The sequence below is a fragment of the Pogona vitticeps genome, chromosome 3, assembly GCF_051106095.1.
Source record: "Pogona vitticeps strain Pit_001003342236 chromosome 3, PviZW2.1, whole genome shotgun sequence".
NCBI lineage: Eukaryota > Metazoa > Chordata > Lepidosauria > Squamata > Agamidae > Pogona > Pogona vitticeps.
Window position 1 is genome coordinate 263,260,224 of NC_135785.1, and position 27,969 is coordinate 263,288,192.

The 27,969-nt window shown below is 47.0% G+C and overlaps 1 protein-coding gene across 1 annotated transcript; it reads right to left on the reverse strand.

Moving 5' to 3' along the window:
* Positions 1 to 27,949, reverse strand: P4HA3 (prolyl 4-hydroxylase subunit alpha 3). The gene is made up of 13 exons (XM_020791934.3): positions 27,378 to 27,949; positions 20,683 to 20,825; positions 18,611 to 18,834; positions 17,474 to 17,623; positions 16,490 to 16,541; positions 14,435 to 14,598; positions 13,253 to 13,429; positions 9,565 to 9,629; positions 6,685 to 6,844; positions 6,125 to 6,187; positions 4,496 to 4,564; positions 4,172 to 4,268; positions 1 to 2,503 (listed from the first exon to the last, which is right to left on the reverse strand). Exons 1-13 carry the CDS (start codon positions 27,545 to 27,547, stop codon positions 2,433 to 2,435), a joined length of 1,605 nt encoding a protein of 534 aa, XP_020647593.3. The 5' UTR covers positions 27,548 to 27,949; the 3' UTR covers positions 1 to 2,432.
* Positions 27,950 to 27,969: the final 20 nt, after the last annotated feature.

The window sequence follows — 27,969 nt, forward strand, 5'->3', positions numbered from 1 at the left end:
CCCAGCCTGAGAAAACAACCCTCAGAGGACTTGAACACAAGCCTGAGATTTGTGATGGTATAAGAAAGTTGTTAATCACTCTTGTTTGGGGGTCCTCCCAAATCTCACCTTCCTGCCACCTCTTTATAATGTTTTATAATCTTAGAACGGCAGAGCTGGAAGGGACCCTCCGGGATCATCCAGTCCAGCCCCTGTCAAGGAGGCCCAGTGGGGGGATTCAAACTCCCAACCTCTGGCCCTGCAGCTGGAGACCTCAACCCCAAGCCATCCACCGCCTCCCTCTTTTTGACTTGCCTCTCTTCAAAAAGTCAGACTCTCACGATCTTTGCAAAGGGCCAGAGTTCCTTCCATGTCTGGAAACAGGAGTTAACGAGTGTGTGAATACACGAGGCTGTTTAGAAACAGGAATATTTATTTTTCTCAATCGGGTGCTCCGTTCCCCATCATGATCCTCTATAACCATTCTAGACTGTATCACCATTCTGAGAAAGATCGTTCATTTATCAAAGGGGGTCTGGGGGTGGGGTGGAGTCAGATGTAGGAACTCAAGCAGGAAGGAGCGAGGCAAGATGGAACAGGCTTCCTATTTCCTTAAGGCAGCCGCGCTCCAGACGGGTGGGGGCACCACCGGGAATCAGAAATAGATGCTTCCTAAATGATTAGGTAGGGGGGGGAAAGGATCTCAAGAAGCCACTTCTTAAAAACTGGCACTACAGAACCTTAATTGGGACAGAAATATTAAATGGTGCCCCTATTTGGTGTTCGGAAATGCTACTCCCCCCCCCATGAGTTGCAGGATCTCCCAATAATGCCTGTGAGGTTTGGGGGAACATCCCACCCAGATTGCAAAATTCTCCACCCATTTGCATCAAAACAACACCACTTCTGCTCCCTTTTCTTAAGCCGAGCCAGGGGACCACTGCATTTCTGTCTTACCTGGCAGCCAGAGCCTTGCGGCACAGGGGTCGAAACGCAGTACTGCAGTGAAAACTCTGCTCGCGACCTGGGTGCAATCCCCAGGTAGATGGCGAATGGTTCACTCGACTTTCCATCCTTCCTGAGCTAGTAGATTCAGTACTCTGCTTGCTGATGTGTTTATACTATGTTTCGCCTCCATAAATAAATTGTAAACTGCTCAGAGAGGTTTTTCAGCGCAAGGGGAAGGTATATAAGCAGCACACTTTTGCTTTAGCCACCTGAAGGACTGAGTCCTTCCTCCATTTTTGGTCCTATTGAGAAGAGTTCCCATCACCCTACCTGTTGTCCCTGAGTGAATGCCTTCCTGGGCTTCCAAGGTTCTCTTTGCCTCCCCCCAGCCTGTCACCTTGGGCTCCATGATCACTGCAGATGGTGACAGCAGCCACGAAATTAAAAGATGGCTGCTTCTTGGGAGGAAAGCAATGAGAAACCTCAACAGCATTTCAAAAAGCAGAGACATCACCTTGCCGACAAAGGTCCGCATAGTCAAAGCTATGGTTTTTCCTGTAGTGATGTATGGAAATGAGAGCTGGACCATAAAGAAGGCTGACCGCCAAAGAATTGATGCTTTTGAATTGTGGTGTTGGAGGAGACCCTTGAGAGTCCCCTGGACTGCAAGGAGAACAAACCTATCTATTCTGCAGGAAATCAACCCTGAGTGCTCACTGGAAGGACAGATCCTGAAGCTGAGGCTCCAATACTTTGGCACTCTCATGAGAAGACTCCCTGGAAAAGACCCTGATGTTGGGAAAGAGGAGAAGGGGACGACAGAGGACGAGATGGATGGACAGGGTCATCGAAGCGACCAACATGACTTTGGTACCAAACTTTGGGAGGCCGTGGAAGACAGGAGGGCCTGGCGTGCTCTGGTTCATGGGGTCACGAAGAGTCGGACATGAGTTAACGACTAAACAACAACAAGCCTGTCACCTGGATGAGGGGAGGGCAAAGCTTTGCTCCCCCAGGTAAAATCACAAGACGGCCGTTTCAACCCGCAGCATCTCTAGGGTGAAAAAATCCCCTGCTGGACAGCCGAGAGCCGTTGCTGCCGGTCCGTGTTAGCAATACTGAGTCAGACGCTCTGTCTCTTTACAGAACAGCTTGCTCTGCGGCTTCCTTCGCCCACCTAGAACCCCCCCCCCGGTGAAGGCTAGAAAAAAAGCTAGTGGCGGCCTCAACCAGGACCCCCGCTTGCTCCTGTTTCCCCTGCGTGGCTGGCGGTGGCTGCCTTCCCTTTTCCGCACCTGACCGTCTCCAGACTAAATAAACGACTCGGAGGAGCTTTGCCAAGGCACTTTTGGCCCAGGGCCTGGCAAAACCAGGTGGTCTTTCCAGATTCGGCAGCAGCCGGAGGGGGAAGGCGAAAGGCGTTCAAGGTCTCATCTGCCGCCCTCTGTAAGGGGCCGACTTCTTCGGTTCATCTCCCGGACCCAAGAAGAGGGGACTCCGAGGGGCTAGTCTTCCGGGTGGACGCCGCAGGGCCGTCGGAACTCCTGGCCGTATTCATGGAACCACTTGTTGGCCACTGTGGAAAGACCAGGGAGAAAGGGGCTCAGTCCGTGGGAGGAAGCGAGAGGTCAAAGCTGAACACTGTTGCAAATGCTCCTTGGAACGGTGTGCATGAACACAGGGAAGGCCATGGCTTTCGCCCCTTGCGCTTCTCTGTCCCTGGCAGCTAAAGGCAGAAGAGCTCCCCCTTAGGAAAAGAGTTGGCAACCAAAGTGCTGTCCGATGAAGTCCTTAGTTTGGTGGGAACCCGCCATGAATCGATCCCACTAAGGTTTCGCAACACTCTGGTCACTGATTAGATCCCTTTGTTTTAGCACCCGAAGAGGTCGTTGCAAAAGCCAACCCAAGCGGGATGCCTCCAGTTTTTGAGAAACGGCGCTCACTCAGGGTTCAAATCACAATAGATGATTCAGCAGTGGGGAAAAAGAGAAAAGTCAGACTCCCTTCCCCGTTTGCATTGGAAGCAGGAGAGATTTGTAGACCGAATGAGGTCTCTGGCCTTCTGTGTCTCTCTTTTTTTAAAAAAAAACATTGCAATGTGTTCATTAAAAACAAAACAGGAGCATGATAGGCAGAATGCTCCCCAGTGGCATTATTCGTATACAGCGACCTACCTCTAAAGATGTGATTTGTGATTCACCAGATTAGAAGGGTGCTGAGTGGTGTTTTTGCACAACTCCCAGGGTTACCCAGACAGCACGACACAGAAGTGCACCCTTCTAACCAAAATCTCTTGGGCAATAAATACCGTATTTTTCTGTGTATAAGACTATACTTTTATCTAAAATTTTCAGGCTAAAAATTGAGCGTCATCTTATACACAGAAGTAAGCTGAGGAGAGAACAAAAAGAAGTGGAGGGGAAAGCAGGGATCAAATTGTTCCTGCAGGGCTTTGATCCCTGCTTTCCCCCCTGCTTGCTAAGTCCCATGGGGCTTAACAAAAGGAGGGGGGGAATCAAAGCAAACCCGTAGCTGTATAAGGGGGAAAGGGATCAAAACGACCGGGCAGTCATGGGATTGCTTTGATCTCTTTCCCCCTCCTTTTGCTATGCCCCGCAGGGCTTAGCACGAAGAGAGAAAGCAGGGATCAAAGCGATCCTGCAGCACTTTGATCCCTTTCCCCCTACACTTGCTAAGCCCCACTTAGATTTCTTAATTTTGTGTTAGAAAAGTGGGAGGCGTCTTAAACATGGTGGCATCTTATACACAGAAAAATACGGTATATGAGTCTTAGATCTGCCACAAGACAGAGTCTCTCTCTTGCTATAACAAAGCCTACTAAAGCAACTGCATTTTCAAAAAACATCCTGAAAGTTGAACTTCTTCCATTCACACGGCACACAATCGCACATGTACACACACACACACACACACACACACACAGAGAGAGAGTGTTTCTGTATGGGCTTTCTTCTGTGTTTGATTTTGCTCTGGTTTTTTAAAGGCTGTGATACAAGTCAGCCTGCTTCCTTGCCATGAATTTGTATTTGAAAAGAGCCTCATCCAGGTCACCTCCAAGCTTTGACAGCTTCTCCATGGAACGGACTAGCACCTTCAACCAATGCTTCTGTCTTTCCACCCTGCCCTTAAAGCAACGTGATGGCCAGCTCATGAGATTACTTTTTTCCTGCATGAATTCAGGAGGAAGATGGCTGAATGATAGTCCGAAGCGGCTGAACCTTACCCCATTTGTCTCCCGCCAGCACCGGGCACCCAGCGTGGAGGGTGTCTTCATTCCCTCTCCCATTCCTGTGGAGGTTCCACCAAAACAGAGCAGCGTTCTTTATAGAAAGGAGAACAGAACGTGAAAGGTTAGGAACACAACAGCCAAGTGACCCACCGTCCAGCCACCCTGGAAAAAGCGAAGTTTAGGTCCCTGGGAATTTGGAGAGCTGCCTCTGAGCAACATCCCCACCCTACACACCGTTTTTTTAAAGGCAGGGAGGGGGGCACTTTCAACACTAGAAATGATGGAAAGCCCCTTCGTGTCCTGGGAAGAAAAGCTCACCTTGACAGCAGGGACGCTGATGTTTGCATGGATGAAGGCCGTAGACCCTCCCGCTTCTACGGAGCTCAGCTGGGCGAAAGAAAAGAGGGGAGGGCGACACACATTAGCAGCCGTCGGTGCACAACACGGGCCAAAACCCTCTTGCGGAAATTCTGTCCAGTTATGCAATCAGTGCAGATGTGATTGGACATCTGCTGGGTTACAGGAATTTATCAGCAACAGATAAGGTGAAATATGTTGGTTTCATAACTTGAAGCGACTCCGGTCTAAAAATTATGTCGTTAGCATTAGGAAACAGTAAAAATTCCCCTTGACATTTAGTCCAGTTGTGTACGACTCTAGGGGGCGGTGCTCATCCCCGTCTCCAAGCCATATAGCCAGCGTTTTGTCCGTAGACAATCTTCCATGGTCACGTGGCCAGCGCGACTAGACACAGAACGCAGTGACCTTCCCACCGAGGTGGTCCCTGTTTATCGACTTGCATTTTTACATGATTTTGAATGGCTAGATTGGCAGGAGCTGGGAGAAGCGATGGGGGCTCCCTCCGTCATGTGGATTCGATCTTACAACGGCTGGTCTTCTGACCTTGCAGCCCGAAGGCTTCTGCGGTTTAACCCACAGCACCACCACGTCCCGTGTCGTTAGCATTACTCCAGGCTTCATTACGCCAGAGACGTTTGGCTGCTGTTTAGATGCTCCTTCCACTAACCACCGCCGCTGCCTCGCACACACAAATGATTAAGTTTAAAACTCTGTAATGGGAAACCAAGAAAAAGGGGATTCTGGAAACCGCAAAGGGTGGACCCAAGGCGGGCGTGAATGACTGCTGAGGAGAGAAGCAGCCAAGTGTGATCATGCAGGCTTGTTAGTTTGTACACCTGCTCCCGGCTTCTCCTTTCTACATCATTCACCTTGGCCCATTTTCTCTAGGCCTGGAAGGCTCTCCCACTGGAAACATGACACGTTTGCACATTTTTAAAGCCCCCCCTAAAAAACACAACTGTTTAGAGAAGACTTTGGGGAGAATGGCTAGGGCACTGGAGGAAGGAGGAGTGGAATAATGTATCAGTATGTTCCAGAAATTGTTTCGCCACCGGTCTTGGGTTATGATTTATGTCCCGGGTAGTCCATTGTCTATATTACTGAATAATGTATGTTTAATTTTTTTTGTACACCAACCAGAGTAGCAAATTTGCTAGATGCCTGGTGTGTAAATTGAATGGATGGATGGATGGATGGATGGATGGATGGATGGATGGATGGATGGATGGATGGATGGATGGATGGATGGATGGATGGATGGATGGATGGATGGATGGATGGATGGATGGATGGATGGATGGATGGATGGATGGATGGATTAAAGAAACCAAACCAAATGTCCCCTTCCATGTAGACGTCTTGCTGAGAAAGCAACCCAGTGCCTTTGTTATTTTTACTTTAAAACTACCCATTTTAGCCAAAAAAAGAGACAAATATCAACAGATTCTCTTTCCTGAGACACAGATAAAAGATTTTGGATATTCCCCATCAAGCCCCCCCCCCTTCAAGAGTGGGGGGGAAAAACCCAGAGCACAAAACAAATCCTTTCCCAGCTCTCAATGAAGAAAAAATAATAATAATACTCACATAGATCATCAACGTTGCTATTCGGTTTCCAGATTTCATCCTGTAAAGGGGGCTTTTCCTGGACTGTATCAGATGAACAGATGGGCATCAGATTAGTACACGAGGCAGCCCTCGACATTCTCGCCTTCCAGTTTTGAGTTAGGGAGGGGACAAAATCTGCTAAGCAAGAAGCTTGTAGGGAAATTCATTAACCTTCAGTGGGCTGGAGATCTGATGAGAGTTCACAAGTGCAGCTAGACCGCACTTTTACATTTGCTTCCAATGGCATGGCTTATTTGCCCCCCCCATGCAACCCAGAGCTCATGGAATTGGACTATATGCTCTGGAGTCCAAGGTGGGAAAATTTGGCATGCCTCTGGAATGAAGAATTCTGTACAACCTGCAAACTTGCATACTTTTCTGCTGCTATGGATAGTAATCACATTTTCTGTTTTATGCGTGGACCCAGAGACTTCCGTTTCTATTTTTACATGGATTTTTCTGCATCTGAACATGTTCAAACAATATCTATCCCCCCCCCCCTGCCGCCACCCTTTCTACTTGGCAGCCAGTTTACTCACAGTAGCATGGTCGAAATGTGGTTCGTAGTGGCCCCCTAGTCCGTAGTTGACCACCTGCAGATATTCTGCGAAAGGGGGGTGGATGTTCAAGCCAGTCAGGGCTGCGATCCGCCGGTCTAAGGCCACTAGCACCGGATCCAAAGTGTCTTTCAACCAGGCGCTGAAACACATGTGGAGAAATGGAAGGTCTCAAGACGTTCGGAGGAACAGAAAGTGAGAAGTTGAGCCGTCTCCAATAAATACAGGAGAAGGTGATCCTTTTTTTTATTAGACCACTTAAAGAACCAAACGTTCAATGTGAGCTTTTGTGAATTAAAACCCACTTCTTCAGGCATGCAAGGGCTGTTTTTTGAACAGTGCAGAAAAGGAATAAATAAATGCACCCTCTAAAAACTCACCTTAAGCCTGGCAAACTTCGGCTTTGACTTTTTGGGACGTCCCTTTCTAATTTTTCTACCCCGAGGTTTATGCAGAGTGATGGGCTACATCTGTTTGAGTAGCTGGGTGGAAAATTCCAGCCCCAGGTTACCAAGGGTGAAGCATTAAACGACCTACCCAAAAGCCCTTGTCAAAACCAGCTTTAAATTCGCCTTAAGAAGCACACCTGGCAAACATCTGCCACAAAGTTTTGAAACATCTGTTTATAATTTTTCTTCACTAAAGCTCACCTTGACGGTTTAATTTTTTTAGAGGTCTAATTAAAGGGATCGCCTTCTCCCACATTTGCATGGTGTAAGGAGCACTTTCCCCGTTGTGTATGTGTGTTTTCATCATCCTGTTTTTGAGTGCAACCTTGACGGTTTCCTTGGAGGGGCGTCCCATGGCATTCAACGAGGTTGCTCCTTAGAAAGCGCATTTGGAACGGCAGCCTTGACCACATTAAATTATATGGCACTTTTCACACTCTCTGCTAACACTGCTTGTTCTACCTGTGATTTAGGATCAAAGTAAATCAATGATTGCCCGCTTAGAATTGCCGAGCCGGAAGGGACCCCGTCGATCATCGAGTCCACCCCCTCTCATGGAGGCACAGGGGCAGGAATCGAACTCACAACCTCTGGCTTCACAGCCAGAACCAAATGGGTGAAGTCTCAAGGGAGAACTGCCAAAGCAGCGGGGTGGTGGGAATCCCTCCCAAGGATGTCTGAGCTTTTTCGTCCTTCTGATACACAGGCTGGCCTTTGGCTGTTAAGCCGGTTTGCTGCGTTCTGCCATTAGCAACTGGATGCGGTACTTCTCTTGTCGCTGTTGTTACATTTTGCCATGTCACCTTCTGACTTGTTGTTTCAACCCTAGGAATCAGTGACCCCCAAAATGTCATATTGTCAGTGATCAGCTCTTGCAAACTCATGCCTGTGGCTTCCTTTGGGAAGTCAATCCATCGGATATCCGGTCTTCCTCTTTTCCTGCGGCCTTCAGTTTTCCTAGCATTACAGTACTTTCCAAGCCTTCTCACGATGTGCTCAAAGTAGGGCAGCCTAATTTCAGTTCTTTTTTATTCTAGAAAGAGGTTCCCCCTTGATTTGATCAAGGACTCACCTGTTTTTCTTTTTCTCAGTTCCTGGGGATCTGCAAAGCCCTACCCCAGCACCGTATTTTAAACAAATTGATTTTTCTTTCCTCGCATCTGTCCTCGCCCAACTTTCATATCCGTACAGAGCGCTCAGGACTCTACAGGGCAGACCCTCGGGACCAACAGAAAGATGAATAAGTGTCTCTTTGATCAAATCCAACGCGAACTTTCTCTGGAGGCGAAAAGCATTAAACTGGAGCCTGAACTCCCTGTGGACCCATCCTGAGAAGGCAGGATTCTCTGGAAAAGACAATAACGGTGGGAATGGTTCGAGGCAGCAGGAAAAGAGGAAGACCAGATACGTGATGGTCTGACTCCCTAAAAGAAACCGCAGGCTTTGATTTGCAAGAGCTAAGCAGGGTATATATTCCTGCATCATCACATTATGCAGGAATATATTCATTTCCAGCCTTGCTTTTCAGGAGGCGCTCCTTCTCTTCCTCTCTGTATATACGTTTCCTAAAAACGCCCGAGGCGAGGCAAGAGTTAACGTCTCACTCTTCCGGCTGTTCCTCAAAAGCCGGAGAATGAAATTCCAGTGGTAAATGGAGATTGTACGATCCAGCCGTGAGTTCATGCTGAAAAATATGTGCGGGGACTGCTGTGCAACCATAGCAAACGCCTACGTCACCCTTTGGGTGTCTGAACGGCCGAGGCCTCAAAGAGTCATTTTTTCCTAACGTAGGGAAGTCTTCTGCAAAGGAAATGAGCCGTGCAGCTGGAAGCTATACAGCCTGACCCTCGGCTGGTGTGGGCCTGTTGACCCCAATCGGAATGGCTCTGGATGGGGAGGTTCTTGTTGAACACATCGGGGAAAGCTCGCCCCACTGTATAAAGGAGGAAGGGGAGATTTGAGAAAGAAAGAAAGAGATAGAGAGATACCCCTTTGCCCCTGGATTGTGTGTTCCAACGAATGTCAAGGGTCAGATGATCCCCTACTAGGGTCAGGTGGTCTCATGCAAAGCTAAATACAGGTGCTTCCTGCTCTTAAAACATTGTCCTGCCAGGAATGTAAACCTTGCAGGACGGCTTGCCCGAGATGGAAGAGACATGTGTTGCCGTCTGCACGATCAAAATGCAAAAGAAATGCAAGCAATTTTGCTAGAGAGGTTTTTGGCGAATTCTTGCACTGCGGGCGAATTCTTGCATAAACAAAATGCAGAAGAAATGCAAGCAATTTTTCTAGAGAGTTTGTGTGTGTGTGTGTGTGTGTGTGAGAGAGAGAGAGAGAGAGATAGAAAGAATGGAGGGAGGGAGGGAGGGAGGGAGACCTGTTCTCTGTGTGTATCCTGCCTTTAAGCCCTTACCTCTTGCTTATCCGGTAGTCCACCTTCTGCTGCTTTTCCCCAGAGGCAACCACCGATCTTTGAAGCTGAAGGGGAAAATAGAGAGAGGGACACAAGAGTATATGGAGAGTGGTTAGTCGGCATAGCCTGGCTCTTTCCAGCGCTTGCTGAGTTTTATTTATTTATTTAATTAGTTTAAAATATTAGTTAATATTAATATAAAATATTTTTATCCCCACCTTTCTCTTTGAAAAGGACCCAAGTTGGCTTACATCATTAAAAGGCAAGATTTAAAGCTAATGACGGCGAGTACACAAGTACTAAGAAGGGTTGGACAAAGACCAGACGTAAACAGCAGCAAAAAAAACCCCACATTCAAAGCAGTAAGAGACCACTATTCATTGAAAGGACCCACTCAGGCAGCCACAGTCATGAAGGGAAGGCTCGCCTGAAGAGAAAGGTCTTTTATCTGCTGGCGGAAGAACGGCCGAGATGGGGCCAGGCTGGCCTCCAGTGGGAGGGAGTTCCACCGTCTCTGGGAGCAGCCACAGAGAAAGGCCCCTTTCCTGCGTCCCCATCAGTGGACGTAGTGGGACGAAGAGAAAGCCCTCCCCTGAGGATCTTAACAGCTGGAGGATGACCCGAACAAGGAGGGGGAGAGGAGAAGGGTTTTGAATTTGGCTTTTGCATCTGTGATCTCTTGACAGATGTACTGTGTGTGCCGTCACAAGCTGCTGGTTGTAAGAAAAGATGCAAGCAGTGGGTGGGGGACATGACAGACAGATGCCCTTCCTGGAAAGAGTCAAAGTCCCTGCGTCTTTTTGACGGATCAAGAGAAAGGCGCCCCGATGATCTCGGCACCCAAACAGGCTCGTAGAGGGAGATGCAGTACCCGAGCGAGCTCCGGCCCAGGCTGTTTACGGCTTTATAGGTTTAGAACCAGCTCTTTGAATTCTGATTTAAATGAGAATTTGACTATTGAAAAATGCGCAAGGGGAGGGAGATAAGCCAAATTACTGCAAAGAAGGAAACCTGCAGAGCTCCCTATCGATGGGCGATGGACAAGCCAGCCAGGCTTTTGATTACAGCCCAGAAAAGACTGTAAACCGATACCTTAGTATTAACCTTTCAGTGACTCTCTACTTGTGCATTGATCTACATTTCTACTTTTATTTTTTGCTATCTCTTCGCAGCCCTTCTAAAAAAAACTGACCCTGTCTGACGTAGTAATATCCAGCCATTTCTAGCCAAGATCGGTAAAAGAAAATCATTGGGAGAAGTGGTTTCTATCCACCAATTCATTTCCAACTTTTAATTTCCGCGCACCCTACACTGAGCTAAGTTCTGTATTGCTAAAGGATAAAATCTTCCTCGTTATCATCATCACCTTAGAACTAAAAAGCTGGAAGGGACTCAATGGATCCTGGAGTCCAGACCGTCAAGGAGGCATAGTAGAGAATCGAACTCACTCCCTCTAGCTGGCTCCCCAGCCAGATGCCTAACCCCCCGAGCTGTCCAGCAGTTGGCGAACCAAGTTGGATTGACAACCAAAAAACACTTGGGTGGAAGAATAGGTAAGGTAAAGGTTCCCCTTGACAATTTTTGTCCAGTCGTGTCCGACTCTAGGGGGCGGTGCTCATCTCCATTTCCAACCCATAGAGCCAGTGTTTTGGTCAGAAGACAATCTTCCGTGGTCACATGGCCAGCACGACCTAGACACGGAACGCCGTTACCTTCCCACCGAGGTAGTCCCTATTTATTGACTTGCATTTTTACATGCTTTCGAACTGCTAGGTTGGCAGGATCTGGGACAAGTGGCGGGAGCTCCCTCCGTTGCGTGGATTTGATCTTACAACCGGTGGTCTCCTGACCTGGCAGCACAGAGGCTTCTGCAGCTTAATCCCACAGCGCCACCATGTCCTACGGGTGGAAGGATAGCTGCATTTAATTTTACACGGACAAATAGTTGTTGCAGGTTTTGCATCAGCTTTTTAAAAAAAACCCTGCAATACCTGTTGGGTAAGAGGAAATACCCCATCAGACAGCAGGACCAAAAGAAAAAAGAAAAAGAAAAGAAAATGAACCCCATGAGAGATGAGATCATTCGCCAACCACCGTGTGCAAAATCTAATTTTTGTCTCTGGTTTTCAAATAGAGACAAGAACAGAACGGTTGTGAGTCACCCACCCAATGAAAATGTGTCTGGCTTCCCGAGACGGCCAGAAAATCCACAGCGAGGATGCCGTCGTCGGCAGAAAGATGCAAGCCAAAAGAGAAGGGGACTAACGGCCAAAAGCCGGCAGGACGTAAGCTTGGTCTGTGCAATGGATTAAGCTCAGAGCCTGCACTTGGACCGGTTTGAGTCCGAGCGGTTCCCGAGGCCACTGGCAGGAGGGACACACTTTGGGGAAAAGCCTTGTTTCAGCCGCAACGAAAGGAAGAAATAAGGAAATCCCTCTTTGCCAGTCCCCTTGCTGGCTAGCTGCAGCTTAGTTCCCTCGGCCACTGCAGGAGTCCTGACCGAGCCGAGTCTGGAAACCATACTCCTTGGGGATCACACATCTCATCCAGCGTCTCAGCCAGCCAATGTGGCCACAAGCTGCAGGATTCTGGGAGTTGTGGTCTTCAAAAAGAACCTTCTCTAAGCTCTCAAGGAGCAGCTGTGCCATTCTACTGTTGATTTTATTCCCTTTAAAAAAATATATAATACTTGTTAATTTTATTTTATTATTATTAATATTGGTATACTTTGTTTTTAGCTTTGAGAAGTTGCCTTTTTAAAAGAGGTAAGCTTGCCTTGGGTCCTTTTTAAGGAGAGAGGCAGGATAAAAACATTTTAAACAAACAAACAAATACTGAAACACACCCCCCACCCCCCCACCCCCCACATTTTACTTCTAGTAAATGAGAACTCTGCTTTGCAGGAGCCCAACACAGAACTTGGAACACACCCTTTTTTCCTCCTATGGTTTTTGACTACAACTCCAGTGTTCCTGCCAAATTATTGGAACCAATGGTCCACAAAAGTAGTTTTCCACAACTCTGCTGAAAAAACCCTTCTGCTCCTCTATTCAAATCAAACCAAGCCCAGGTCTGTCTACCCTCTACCCAATTGTTCCTTCCCACCTCTGAATTCAAGAATAGCCCTGCCTCTCCGCTCTGGGTCACTTTCCCCCATCTGTTGGAAGCACTGAATCTGTTCAGGTCTGCTGTTGAAAGCAGTCATGTTTGCCCGTTTGCTGTTCGATCTGTTCAACTGTGAGTAAAAGAAATGTTTTTTATTCTTTCTCTTACAAATGCCTCGGAGTGAGTTCCTGAGCATGTGAATGTCTGAGAAAAGGGGGTGTGTGGACTACTCTGGGGAACATGAAACTATCTGCAAATTCCTAGGAATGTAGCCCAAAATCCAAACATCTGCAACAGCCCCCCCCCTCACATTTTTTCCAGAGCTGCTAAAAGTTCCTTTCGTGGACTGCAGACGGTTTTGGACAGCAGCTGCCAGAATGGGATGAGTCGCCATCCAGGAAAAGTTAACTTTTTCCCTGCTCTGTTTTGGAATTGACTTTTTTTGAGCCTGATCTTTTTCCAACCCATGTTGAGTTTGCAGCCACAAGCCATGTGCTGGTGACCCAGCTTTCGCCTGGGAGCGATTAGCAACGACACCCTAAACCACCCACCCTGGGCACCCCCCCACTCATCATTGCCTTACCCAAGGAGCCGCCAGCGCCTTGATTTTCTCGGCTTCGCCATCGCTCACAAAGTGGTGGTAGAGAGCCAGGTCGGGTTGCCGGTGGAGCATCTCCCTCTTCAGGGGCTGGAGGAGCAGGAAGGGGTCCCTGTGGGTCTCGTAGGAGCAATGGAGGCCGGGCTGATGGGAGCCGGTGGACTGAAAGGGGAGAGGTGACCTTGCAACAGGAAAGACTAGCCACCAAACCAGCCGTAAGAAGGGGCTTTCTGTCTGTGGGCGCTGCAACCGAATGTCGTAGCGCAGAGTTGCCCTGTGCAGTGAGCAACTCCGCCACTCCTCTACCACGCCGAGGGGCCGTGAGGAGGCCTAAACCGTGGCTTTATTAAGAAATGCTACCCTATAGCTGAAGCTGTCCCATTGCATTCAAAATAATAATAAACACAACCCCCTGTGTTTCCCAGAGCTTGGAAATGTTATGATTTTGGACTAAAATTCCCAGAATCCCTGAGCCAGCGTTGCCACCCCTACATGCCCCCCCCCAAAAAGAATCTCCCCCTAAACCTCAGTCAAAGAACTGGGGTCTGTAGATTATGGACATTTCTTTTCTCTTTTTTCTAGATTACCAGAAAAGAGACCGAAGAGTCTTAGAAACCAAGAAATAAACTGGACCACCTTCTCCAAAATTACTCAGAAAGAAGGTTTGCTTTGTATCTGCCCTGTTACTTCCCCGAAGAAGATGCTTTAACCAGCGGCTCCCAACCTCAGGTCACCTGGATGTCCCTGGACTCAATCTCCCAGAAGCCTTCAGCACCAGCTGTGCTGGCCAGGATTTCTGGGAGTTGCAGTCCAAGAACATCTGGAGACCCAGAGATGGCAGCCATTGACTCAGAAAGGAGCCTGCTTTGTATTTAGCAGTACTACTTCCCAGGAGAACATACAGCTCAGAACCCGGACCTTGGAAAAGTCACATTTCTTGGACTACCATGAGAGGCTGGATAGGGGATTGTGGGAGTCGTAGTCCAACCAGGTCCTGTGTTTTCACCCATGGCACAAAAGTGTTTTATTTTTCTGCCCCGATTCATGGGTTCTTTCTTCCCTGTTGCAGGCCTGTGTCATTTCTGTCCAGGTGGGCAGAAGATTCACCTCTGGCACGAGGTGCTTCCATTAACAGGTGGGCTCTCTAAGGCTGCTTCTCTCACCCACCTGAGAGTCCAAGGTCTGGCACAGGGCTTCGTAAACGTCTCTCGTCTCCAAGTGGGTCACGTTCGGCCTCTGCAAGACGGGCGCTCTGTTCCCGCGACCCGGGTGGGCCGTCAAAAGCTTCTCGTACTTCTGGATGTTCCTGGCTACTCTCTTGTTGCTCGGATCTGCTCGAGAGAAAGGGTCGGTCAGTCTTGAACCCAGAGCTTGGATTTCTGAGTGTGGGAAGGCTTGAACTACAACTCCCTGGATTCTGGCTTGGGGATTATTGGGGTGGGTGTGGGTGGGTTATATATACCCTGATCCCCAGGATAACATCTTCAGCAGTGAACCAAAGAGGGTGATTAGTCCTGCCTTTCACACACAGAAACAGAATAAATAAAGATACCTACACACACACCCCAGGCTGCTTTTGAAAAGGCAGGTGTAGGGCCATTTTTTAAAAAAACTAACGTTGGCAAGACAATCTCGCGTGTGTGTCCACTACAGTGCATCGGCCTGCCCTCCTGTGGCTTAGGGCGGTCAGTTGTCTAGAGTCAGCCCATTGAATCCATGGGGTTTGGGTGAGTCAGCTCCTCCCTACGTTCTGTTCTGCTCTAGTTTTTTTTTTTTATTCCTTTCTCCTTAAAAAAAGCCGCTTACATCCTTAAAAGCATAATAACAGTAAATTGTTCAAATGTTTTTAAAGAATCCAATCAACATGACAGTAAAAAAAAAAAAAAGTTAGGTAAAAGCGTTAGTAAAAACAAATATTAAGAGCCACAAAAATATAAAACCAATACCAAAAACACATTCAAAGCTGTAAGGCAGAGCTATCCATTAAAAAAAAAAAACCCATTCAGGAAGTCTGTCATTGAGGGAAAGCTGGCCCCAAAGAGAAAGATCTTTGCTCGCTTGCAGAAGGACAGCAAAGATGGAGCCAGCCTGGCCTCCAGTGGCAGGGAGTTCCACCGTCTGGGAGCAGCCACAGAGAAGGCCCTGTCCTGTATCCCCACCAAACACACCTGTGAAGGTGATGGGACCGAGAGAAAGGCCACTTCGAAAACTGACAAGCCTAGATGATCCATGGAGAAACAATATTTGCTACACCTCCATAAAAAAATGGAGATCGTTTTTTTCGGCCATAAAACAAAAACCAATCAAAAGCAAGGAAGACCCTAACTTTTGACTAGGTCTTAGTGGGGTCAAAATTTGGGATCTCCCTGTTTCTCCTTCCCTGCCCTACTCTAATTTTTAAATACCATCTCATCCAAGGAAGACCTCCGGAAGACTCCAGGGCTGGCTCACATTTGATGGCATTTGAATTGGTCCCAACAGAGCCATCGGAAGCCTATGGATATTTTTGTTTTATTCCACTATCAGTGATTTGAAGCTCTACCCAGAGGAGAAATAGGATTTTGTTGGCTGAAATCCGGTTGCTTAAGACAGTACAACAGGACCCCTTTATCCACGAGAAAAGTGCCTGCTGATTCGCTGATCCATGGTCTCAACATTTAAAAAATGTTAAAAGAAAAATCCCCAAAATACCGTATATTTTTCTAACCATGAAGTTACCATAACTGGCCACTCGAGGGAGCCAGAGACCATGATACGTATGTATAACACCTATTATTATAATAGTATTTCTATTATCCACATTTTTCAGCATCCGCGGGGAGGCTCAGAACTGATTGGGAGTCCAACTGTAAATTTGGTGAGTCTACTCCTCTGTAGGTTCCATTGATCCTAATGGGCCTCCTCTAGTTGCAGGTTAGTACGCTAAGCAACAGGATTCCAACTGCTGCATATTAACATAAATTCATTACCAGGAAATCAGTGCTATCTGGCTCAGAAAAAAAGTTTTCTATTTCTTCATCAACTGCTGATTACCCCCAAAATTCAGCTAGGAGCCCCTCACTTAATCCGTGACGGATGCCCCCCACCTGGCATGCCTTGCGAATGTTTCATGGCTAGTCCTGATGTCGTGCGGAGCATGAACGGAATTTATCGGGAGCACAGTTAATTCCCGCAATCTTAAATATTCAGAGGGACAAGACACAGCCCTTCAGAAGTACGTACCGTAGTGAAGGAACTCTTGGGAGAGGCTTAAGGCTTGAGAAATGTTTCCTGCCTTTAAGAAATGCAGGGCAGGGGGAGAGAGAGAGAGGACAGCAGGGGAAAAAAAGAGACAGAAATGAGTGTTTCCATTTTTGGAAAGAAGCAGAAGCAAAGAGGCAAAGGGTCTCAGATTTACTCCCCTCCCGACACATTTCTCGAAATCTTGGCCAGCATGCGACGGGGCGTATTCTTTCCTTGAAAGCACCTTTCTCAGCTTTTATGACTGGTTTAACATCTTCAGTGGCTCAAATGTAAGCCCTTGGTACATTTCGAAGGAGTTTAGCCCATCTCTCCATTCCAGCTGCACACAGAGTCAGAAATCACGGAGGCCTTTCCCCATAGAACACTTGTTCTACCTGGTTCACCCCTGCTTTCAGTATTTTCTCCATCATCCACTGACAACAGGGACAAATCCATGCTTCTGCAAGCTTTTTTGTCCCTCCTGAAAGCATCATTTTTCTGTTTTTCTTATTCTTATTCTTATTATTTTGCTCCCAAAGTTTACTTTGGGGCAGAGTTTCTCACGGTGCTGCTATCTACGTTTCCTGTACAGCTTGGGGGGGGGGTCAGAATAGGAGCTTTTAATTAGCACTCCATTGCATTTAAAAGCCATAAGTTCCAGAAAATAAACTATGGTTTTCAAACAACAATTTCAAAGATCTGCCCCCCAAAAAAGAAACGTTTTTGGGACATGGATGTTGGAACTCCTGTGTGGGACACGAATCCTGGCTGAGCCCCATCATTACCCCCAGCCATTTAAAAAAAAAAAATAACATTGGCAAGACAATCTCACGTGTGTGTCCATTACAGTGCATCGTCCTGCCATTCTGTGGCTTAGGGCGGTCAGTTGTCTAGAGTCAGCCCACTGAATCCCAGCTGTGACCAAACAGGGTGGGAGGTTTGCCCCATCTGGAAGTCCTCTGAGGTAGCTAGCACCTGACTTACCTTGAAATAGGAAAATGCCAGGTGGTCGAGAGCATCCTCCAGACTTCCCTCGTCCTCTGTGTTCCAGTTCCCATAGGAGACGCGGAAAAGGGTGACGGCTTCTTCCAACCACGGAATGGAGTGGTAGTAATCCTCCATGTCATAGGCAACCTGAAAGAAACTGGGAGAAATGAGATTGCTGGAGGTGGGTGGGTTGAGGATTAAACTGGCAGCAGAAACGGAAGAAAAAGCCCCTGCTTTTTGCAACCTTGTATGTAGCCTTTAGTAGGACTGGCTGGGCGGGGCCTTTCGGGACTGGGAAGACTGTCCATCTATCCAGCACTAACCAAACATTTCTTCCCTGCTTCTGAATTCAAAGAGAGCCCCGCCTCTCTGTCTTCTCCCCTCTAGAGTTTGTTGAAGGCTGTGGTTGAAGGTAGTCATGTTTGTCAGTTTGCTGTTGGATCTGTTCACAACGGTAAGTAAAGAACGTGATTCTTACTCTTTCTCTAATCAATGTCTCAGAGTGAATGGTGGAGACTGGAGGTGCCAGCTGATGAGAAAAAAGGAGTGGTCTATTTTGGCAAACTTGAAGCTATTCTGCTCTGTGAATTCTTGCACTTCTCCTCTTGCACAGCAAGAGAAATTCAACCAGAAATCCAGCGCTCTGCAACAATTTGAGGATGGATGAGCACACCTAGCTATCCAGTTGAACTAGTATTGATTGCCATGCCACTCCAAGCAATCTCTACTCCAAAGTTTGGGAAAGTTTTTTTTTTATTTACTCCTCTTACGGTTCTTCATCCATCAGGGCTGGTTCTCCAGAGTCTTAGTCAAGTTAGTCAACTGGTTCTCCAGAGTCCTAGTCAAGTTACCTGGGGAAATTTCGGGAGTTGTAACCAAAACAATTCCTCCTTGGACCTTTTCTCCTAGGTCCAGGGAGAGAAGCTAATGAACAGTCCTCAAGGGATGTCCCACATAGAGTGCATGGCAGTGGTCAAGACGGGGCAACTAAGGCACGGGGGGCAGTCTTGTCCTTTTTGAGGAGAAAGGCAGGTTGGCAATATTTTGAATGAGTGAATGCATGCATGAATAATGCATGCATGCCTGCATGCATGAATGAATGACTGTCTTGTGGAATTCAGCGTGCTCGCTCACCTTGCCAATGTGGAAGCAGTCATCAGCGGACAATGAGAAGTCATGCCCGGGGCTGTATACGTCTGGAAGATGGGCATTGGTACTCCTCCGGAACCTTCCTTTGGCCAACTCCTTGACGCTCAGAGCGTAGACGTCCTCCAACCGCATCACCGCCCTTGCTGCTCCTTCCAGATCCTCATAGGCAGGCAGGTCTTCTTCTAATCTCTGGTAGGCAACCTTTAGTGCTGAAAAGGAGCCATTAAAGGTGGACGCTGGTTACAGTGAATGCTTATGGCTTCACCTTCAGGAGGTCCTTTGACCCAGAGTGGTCGACTAGACCAGATGGGCGGGATACAAATCAAATCAAATCAAATCAATCAATCAATCAATCAATCAATCAATCAATCAATCAATCAATCAATAGAGGCGTCCAGGTAGTCTGGGAAATCTTGACCTCTCCCTGCAATTCGTTGCTTCCCCTTCTGGCTCTTTATTAACTATGGGCATAAACGAGCCGTGCCGTTATCATGGAGGGGTATTCATTGCTTTTTAAAAACTGTGCAAATATTGCTTTTAGACCTGAGACAAATGCTGATAGCGCACAGCTCTGATTGGCTAGAACCTGTGACATCCTGAAACCACCACCTTCCTTCACCAACAGCTTTTTATAAAAATGGATGTTCTTTTAAAATACATAAATACACAAGGAACTGGCAAGTCATGGCTAATGAAATGAATACACGTGAAGCACTGCAAACAATGAGAGGAGAAAGGGGCGATTAAACCAGCTGATGTGTGCCCCCCCATCCCTGGAGGTTTTCAAGAAAAGACTGGACAGCCCTCTGTCTGAGATGGAATGAGGCTTCCTGCCTTGGGCAGGGGGTTGGACTAGAAGACCTCTAAGGTCCCTTCCAACCCTACCACGATTCTATGATTCTATGATGTCTGCCACCTGCCCTGTCTAGGGTAGGGATGCTCTGAGTCCTGAGTCCAAGCCTTTGTTGTCCCCATCACAAATCTCAAGTCAGGAGTCTTGAGTCAATGGTCCTAGCCTCTGGTGGGGGGCACACATGCGCAATACAAGTGGGCCTGGAAGGGATGTTGGACAGACGCATGCACATGTGCAGACTCAGTGGGCTGACTTCTCTTCCTGGAGCTGGCCCCTTCCTCTGTGCATGCGCTGGCCTATCAGCTGAGCAGCAGGAGCATTTGGGGATGGGGGGGAGGCAGCATCTCCAAAAAAAGAAACCCAAGTCAAGTCCGAGTCAAGTTGCTTAAGTTGGACTTAAGTTGGACTCGACAGTGAGTGGTAACTCTCAAGTTTCCATCCCTAGTCTGGAGGGAATCCACACGTAAAAAATGGGTCACATTCTTTTGAAAAGGTACGTTTGAATTCAAGCTGATTGCATATCTAATGGGAGATTATTGATGTACTGCAATAGATTTCCCCCCATTTGGCATCTCCCGTCACTATGCATGTATATCTGCCTCTTGAGAATTAATCCATGCATCTTGAGAAATGGGTTGTAATCTACACAAGTTGACGCTAAATAAAACTCCTTGGGCTAGCCTCTTCATCGGCATGATTGCAGGAGGGAGATTGTGCAGTGTTTCCCCTGTCTATCCCTCTCTCCTTGCCCTGACTGGTCACCCTCTAGTTGGAAAATTGGGTGCACCAGCAATGGTGTGGCTGGCAGTGCAATGAACAGACCACCAGGCCAGAAAAACACACACTGAGATCACCCTAGAGTGTGCTGATTCTCTTATCAAGATGGTCACATTCGCCTTCAAGTTGTCACAGGACTTGGTGCTGGTTTCACTGCATTTCCCACACCGTGTCCCGAACTCACAAAGGGAAGACTCTCGGTGGATACTAGTTCAGAAGTTGCTGCTTGAATTCCTGGTCATACGCCAAGTCTGTGTAACTGGCCCATGACAGCAAATACAAACAGCAACTCTGCTTAACCAGGGGCAGCTTGCCAGCGTGATCTGTGCCGTGGCGCTTAACGTTGGTGTACACGAAGAATAGGATTTTGGCCATTTGCACCCACTCAGCGTAAGGCGACAGCCATACAGTTTGTTGGCGAAAATACCTCGGAGGTTGTTGTTAGCCTCCGTGCTGTATACCACATTCAGCCAGTCCGACTGCAACCTCTTGATCAGGGTGTAAGCGGACAGAGGGTTAGCCACCGAGGTGCCCAATTCTTGGTGCAGAGTCTGGATTTTTGTGAAGAATCTGGAAAACCAAAGAGGTGGGGAGGAAGGAGGGAAAGAAGGAAGAGATATTTTACTAGCAACACAAGCTCGTTTCCATGTTCAGCATGTTCTATAAATTAATTGTTGTTGTTGTTTAGTCGTTAAGTCATGTCTGACTCTTCGTGACCCCCATGGATGACAGCACGCCAGGCCCTCCTGTCTTCCACTGCCTCTCGGAGTTGGGTCAGATTCATGTTGGTCGCTTCGATGACCCTGTCCAGCCACATCTCGTCCTCTGTCGTCCCCTTCTCTCCTCTTGCCCCCACACTTTCCCAACATCAGGATCTTTTCCAGGGAGTCTTCTCTTCTCATGAGATGGCCAAAGTACAGTATTGGAGCCTCAGCTTCAGGATCTGTCCTTCCAGTGAGCACTCAGGGTTGATTTCCTTCAGAACGGATAGGTTTGTTCTCCTTGCAGTCTCTAGGAGAGTGTCAAGAGCCTCCTCCAGCACCACACAAATTAATCATACACTGTCCGTTTGTGTCTGAACTGCTCCTCCTTCAGCTTCAGCAGATGACCCCCACCTGACTTTTGGCATCATCATAAGAGAGGAAAGAACATCTCGCCCAACCCAGTTATTCTATAAATCTCTAGGCTCAACTCTGTGAGTCATTGCTATTTTCTGAATTACTGAAACTCGCTAGAAAAGCTTTCTGGGAAAGACTTTAGTTGTCTCCAAAGCTGACTCAGGATATTTTGCCGTCTGAGGCAGGGTTTCAAACAGCATTCCTTGTTCCGCGTGGTTTGCAGAGAACTGAAGGCTGAGTAAGTGATTTCGACATCTGAAGCAGAAGGAATGATCACCATTGAGTCTCTACAATCCCAGCTCGGCAGTAAAACCTACTCCTAATAAATTAAATAAATACACTTCTCTGTACTTTCTTAAAACCCTAAATGTACGTTACTTGTAGCCCCTCTTCTCTCTAATGCGAAGGCTCATCATGGACCCCTCCCGTATTCATTTATTTATTTTATTAGACTTATATACATTACCGCCCATCTAGAAGACATCTACTCTGGGCGGTTTACACACACAAAAAAAACCCTATGAAAATATAAATGTACATACTAAAACTACGACCCAAATTAACAGCCGGATCCAAGATGGAAAAGAGAAAAAAGAAAAATAGACTCATTGACGGCTGACAGGAAGGCTTGCCTGTATAGCCATGTTTTCAGATTGGTCTTCAAGGTCTAATATTTTATACAAGATACAGTTAATAACATTTTTTTGGTTTGTCTTCTAACGCATAAATGTATCAAGCCCTGCCAGTATTTGCTTGGCGTCTAGCACAAAAGGACAACCAGATTTTGGACAAAGAAAGCTGATGTTGCTTTGCATTTGACATTTAGAAAATTTAACACCACCCTGGCATTTGTTATGTTTATTCTGTCTTCCCAATTTCTGTTAAAAACTTGGTTATTCAAGCAGGCCTTCCCTCCAGTCAATTAAGTCTTTCTCTTTTTTCTTTTCTTTGCTATTCCATCTTGGTAATCCTCTCTTTAAATTAATTGTTTTAAATTGAAATTGTAGTTGTAATTTTATGATTTTATATATTTTTATACTGTTCTGTTTTATTTTGTAAGCCGCCCCGAGTAGACATGGTCTAGAGGGGCGGGGTAAAAATCAAATAAATAAATAAATAAATAAATATTCACACCAGAGTGAACTACAGTGAGCTACAGACGGTGGAACTCCCTCCCACTGGAGGCCAGGCTGCCCTGTCTTGGCTCTCCTTCCACAAGCTGGCAAACCTCTTCAGGCGAGCTTTCCTTGAGTGACAGGCTGCCTGAGTGGGATTTTTAAATGAGTTATTATACCTTGTTGCTTCTCAGTTTGTTTTCAGGATTGATTTTCTTTACCCTTTTAATTTGGTAATTGTTTTCTTCTTTTAAAACCCTCGGATCCTTCGTTTTTAAGCGTTTAAATAATGTATTTCACGGACATGAGCCACCTTGGGACCTTTTAAAGGAAAAAGGTGGGATGAAAATATTTTAAATAAATAAATAAGTCAAGTCAGCTTTATGGGTGATAATTCTAGCCCATGCTTGTCATTTCAGACGGCCCGCTTGTGTCTGTCCACGCGCAGCTGGGTAGCTGTTATTTGGAAGCCCCGGATTTTGTTTTGTTTCTTTCCTTCCAAAAGGTTTTTCTGGTTCACATTACAGAGGAGGCCGGTACTAAATTCACCCAGAAAATGACAGGCGCTGGTTTGCCAAAGTTCTGTTTCACATTGTCACAATCCTTTGCCAACGTCACCATCCAAAAACGCAAGTTTTTCACCGAAAGAGTTGTTTTTCCACAACCCTCGATTCCCATGACAAACAGCACATGGCCAGGCTTTTAAAGAATAAAATGATCGTTGGCCTTGGACTGAAATTCTGGCTTAAGGTGACTGTTTTCAGGGTTTTCCAGGTAGAGAAGACTCAGAAGTGCTTTACCCTTCCCTTCCACTAGGGGGGGGCCCTGACACTTTGACGCTGGCCCAAGGCCACCCAGGCTAGCTCTGCTCACAAGAGGCACAGTGCGGGAATCCAACTCCCATCCTCTGCCACTGAGCTATCCATATGTATTTCCTTTTGCTCTTTTTCCAGGTGGAGAATACTCAGAAATGGTTTCCCATTCCCTTCCTCTGGGGCGTGCCCTGGGACCACCATGCATCTTACCCAAGGCTACCCAGGCTGGCACTTCTCCCAGGGAGGCACAGTGGGGGAATCGAACTCCCAACCCTCTGGCACCCTTTTTCAGTGCCGTCCTTTCTCACTATCGGATCGGTACTCCTTACCTTTCTCCTGTGTGGCTCTGTGGATTCTACATTTCGCTGCTGTACAAGCTGCTATTCATCTCACCTCCCAATAATGAGACTAACCATATGCCACCAAGTCAATTCGGTCAAAATCAACAGAAGTGAAGGCCGTCAAGTTCAATCGAGAACTCAAAACCTTTTCAGTGCTTTCCAAGTGGAAAATACTCAGAAGTGGTTTCCCATTAGTTCTGGGACTAACGTGCAGCTGGCCCAAGGCAACCCAGGCTGGCTCTTCTCTCTGGAGAGGCACAGTGGGGGGAGGGGGACTCGAACTCCCAACTTCTGGCTCTTAGCTAAACGATGGAGCTATCCAGCCAGATCTCAAAGAGCTATTCTAAATGGAGCATCTTTACGGCTGGCCCTAAGAGGAAGCAGGGCTGGTGGCTGTGTCTGGTAGAGGAACAGGGGCACCGGTTGGACTCAGAGTCCTATATAGTAAATCAAATAAGAATCCAGAGATCCATATAGCCAGCAATGAACAAAGGGTGAGAGAAGACCCTCTTGACTGGTTAGACAAGCAGGAAAGTCTGACCTGGAAGCATCTATAGGGATCAGCCATGGTGTCCTTTGATTAATTCCTTGTTCTGCCTCTTGTTTCTTTGATGAAATACCTGTTGGTTGTAATTATACAGGTGCTTAACCAGCCATTTGGTAGGTTACTCCTTTACGAACCCTCCACACTAGCTCAGCTTTGGGCACTCATTTATTTTATGCAGAATATTTTTTACCCCACCTTTCCCCTTTAAAAAGGACCCAAGGTGGCTTACGTAGTCAAAAACACAATATTAAAAGCTTAAAAAAACAGGAAATGATTCAAAACTTTTAAAAGACCTTGACAACATGATATTTAAAATGTGAGCTAAAAGCATTACTAAAAACAGATTCAGAAGCAACACAATACAAACCCTCCCATATTAAACCCTTTGCTAGACAGTCAGTCACCAAGGGAAAGCTTGCTGGAAGAGAAAGGTCTTCCTGCCTGCTTGTGGAAGGACAGCAAAGATGGGCTTGGACAAGTTACTTTTTTTAAAATTATAGCTGCCAGCATCCTCCGGTTAAGGTGGCCATGGCCTAAAAAGGTAATTTTTCCATGCTGTGAGTTTGGACACAGAGAATAATTTAGGAGTTCCTTAAATCCGACTTTTCTTGATGGGGTGTCCGCTAAATAATGGATTACAGCTCCCATCAGTCCCATGCAACATTCTTTTTTTAAAATCCCCTATTTGAAATGCCAGGGCAGCACTACATAAAATGCATGATGTGGCCTTACTCTGTACGAAAGCATTCATCTGTACCACACATCTATAAAAGATTATGTCTTTGTCTGCCTCAAAGAACATGGGACCCAAATACTGTATCTAAAAAGTAGCATGCATACTAATGGAAAGCTATGAGTGCTGTCCATGGAGATGGTTTGGCAATACTCTAAGGAGTATTGGTTTGTTAGTTGAATACCTGTTTGATTCCTGCATTTCCCTTTTCAATCACTAGGTGGCTACCTTTCCTAATCACTGCATAGGAGTGCAGTGGACACAATACTCTGAACCAATCTGAAGAAAACAGAAGATAGAGTTTCCCTCACTTTTGTAGTGGCAGATTGCTCCATGGTGAAGGAGTAGGCAGATCCCCTTGTTCAATAGCTACAGGTGTACATCCTGGCAACATCCACGACATCTTGTAGATGCCAGTGATTGTGGCTTCACTCAAGGTCACTGCAATGTGTCCAGTTCATACAAATTTGTAAGTTTGCTTGGATGTCCTTTGCCTCCCATCTAAGCCTTTCCTGTCCTCTCTGGGCTTAGCTACAATCCTCACAGTAGCTGGGGGCGGTGGTGGTATGTATCTTTTCAGCAACATCACATTGGCCTGAATCCAATTGCTAGTTCCAGTTAGGGGAGACCCACTGACTCAGTTGCTAGACGGTGAGTCAACACATATGTAAATCAGAGTCAGACCATTATTTAAACTTTTCTGTGACATGTAGACACAGACATACACTTATTTATTAATCTATTTATTTAAAAATGTATCCCGCCCTGCCTAGCATCTGGGACACTATTCTGGGCAAAGAACATATCATAGCAACATAATATAAACAGATAATAAAAAAGCAATAATGATCTAAAAAAAACACCACTCAAAAGAGATCAAAGCAGTAAACAAAACAACTAGTACCAAAAAAGGAAAAGAAAAAAAATATTTCTTTCTATCTATCTATCTATCTATCTATCTATCTATCTATCTATCTATCTATCTATCTATCTATCTATCTATCTATCTATCTATCTATCTATCTATCTATCTATCTATCTATCTATCTATCTATCTATCTATCTATCACAAATGTTAATAGGAGGCAGCAAAATTGAGACAACAGTTCGAAGTCGACAAATGTGGGTGATCCTAAACGAAATCAATCAAGAGTTAGGCTGGGAAGGCCTGCGTAAACTGTAGAGATGAGCAAGAACCACAGGTTCGTTTACCATCCAAACAGGTGTCAGGTGGTTCCCAGCCCGGCTTCCCCCAGCAGGTGCCCAATCAGAGACAGCGCCTCAGCTTCCCTGCCCCGCCTCCTCTGGGCACAGCCTCTGACTGGGCGCCCACCAGAGGAGGTGGGGTTGGGAACCCCTGAACACCTATTTGGGCGGTCAACGAACCGGCACGAACCACTAAACGCCCATCTCTAGTAAACGGCCAAGTTTTAAATTGTTTCCTGAAGCCAAGGAAGGAAGGGGGTCAAATCACACCTCTATCCGGAGATTTCCATAATGATGGAGCCACCACGGAGAAGTCCTGGTTTTTAATAGTTGATTTCTGGGCCTTCCTTGGGATGGCCACGTGTAACATCCCAGTATATGAGGTGCCGCTGGGATGGGTAGATGTTTCGAGAGAGAATCACTTGGACAAGTAGCAAGGTCCGGCTGAGAAACAGAGCAACAAAACAGTCCTAGCAGTAGCGGAACAATAGGGTGAAAGAAAGGGTTGGAAGCAGTAGGAAATGAGGACATCCCAATGTGAGATGGATTGACGCAGTCAAAGAAGCCAGGTCCTTTAGTCCGCAAGGCCTGAGCAGGGCTGCTAATGATAAAGTTTAGGAGTCCATTAATTCATGGGGTCAACATAAATCGAAAGCAACTTGACAATGTGTAGTAGCAAGCAGGGGGGGCACTCCCGCAAAGGGTACCTGTACCTTGAAATGTGCAACAGTGTTGTGGCCCAGGTAATGCGTAAAACAGTTTATGAAGAACAGGAAGTCTCTACCATCTGAAACTCACCAGAAGGGGGAAAAGGCACCTCACCAAGATAGCTAGATAGCTAGATAGCTAGACAGACAGACAGACAGACAGAAGATAGATCTTTTAAAAAATCCACAATAGGGGTTCCCAGCACTGAACTTTTGCATTGTGCAGTCACCGTGTTTTAATCGGAATGCATCTGTGCCCAATTTGATGCAAATAATGAAATAAACAGCCAGGGTAGTTGCCCCCTCACGTGGATTACTTGCTTCTGGCCTTTCCCATTTGAATAGGAGAGGCATTGTCCTTTTTAAAATTGCAAAAAAAGAAATAAAAGAAAATGAAAAAAAAAGTTGTGCTGAATTTTGCATCTGTCCACGCTCCATTTTATGCAAACTTATGTCCTCTGGTGTCGTCCTCCCGGGTGGCACGCAAGTGGTCCCCCTACCCGCTGCCACTCCGAGCGCCGCTCCACGGGCCAGCCTTACCTCCTGAGGTCACCGAGCCGTCTGGTCTCCTCTTCCAGGTAGGTGTGCAAGCCCTGAAGGAGCTCCCTCTCCGTGGCCAGCGCCTGGTGGATGCTCAGCATGGAGGTGTATGTTTCTGTGCACCCCCATCTCAAGGCACCGAGGAGGAGAGCTGCCCGGAGACACTGCATTGCCTCCCTTGCTCAGGAAGAAAGCTCTCCTCTCTTCGTAACACCCTCTTCTCTTCTCCTGCTGCTCCCAGTCCCTCCCAGAGCTGAGCAGCCAAGAAGCGGCTTGTCAGCCAGCAGCCCCATCCAGTCTGCGCTCACCCGCCCGACTGCTCCTTCTCTGGAATCTCGCCCTCGGCTGGGGAAGCCAGCCATCCGAGGAGGGGAACCTCTGGCAGCCGAAGGAGAATTGTGTTGAATGGAAAACAGATGGGAAGAGGTAATAAAAAGGATGCTGGATGTGGCCAGGTGGCAGCTGCTCTGGGATCGGCACCCTTCGGTCACTGCAAAGCTATGTGCAAGCGGGCCGGCTCTTTTCTGTCCCAGCAGAGGAAATTCTGGTTTATAAATGGGTCGGTGGGTGGGAGGAGAATGCAGGCTGGGCT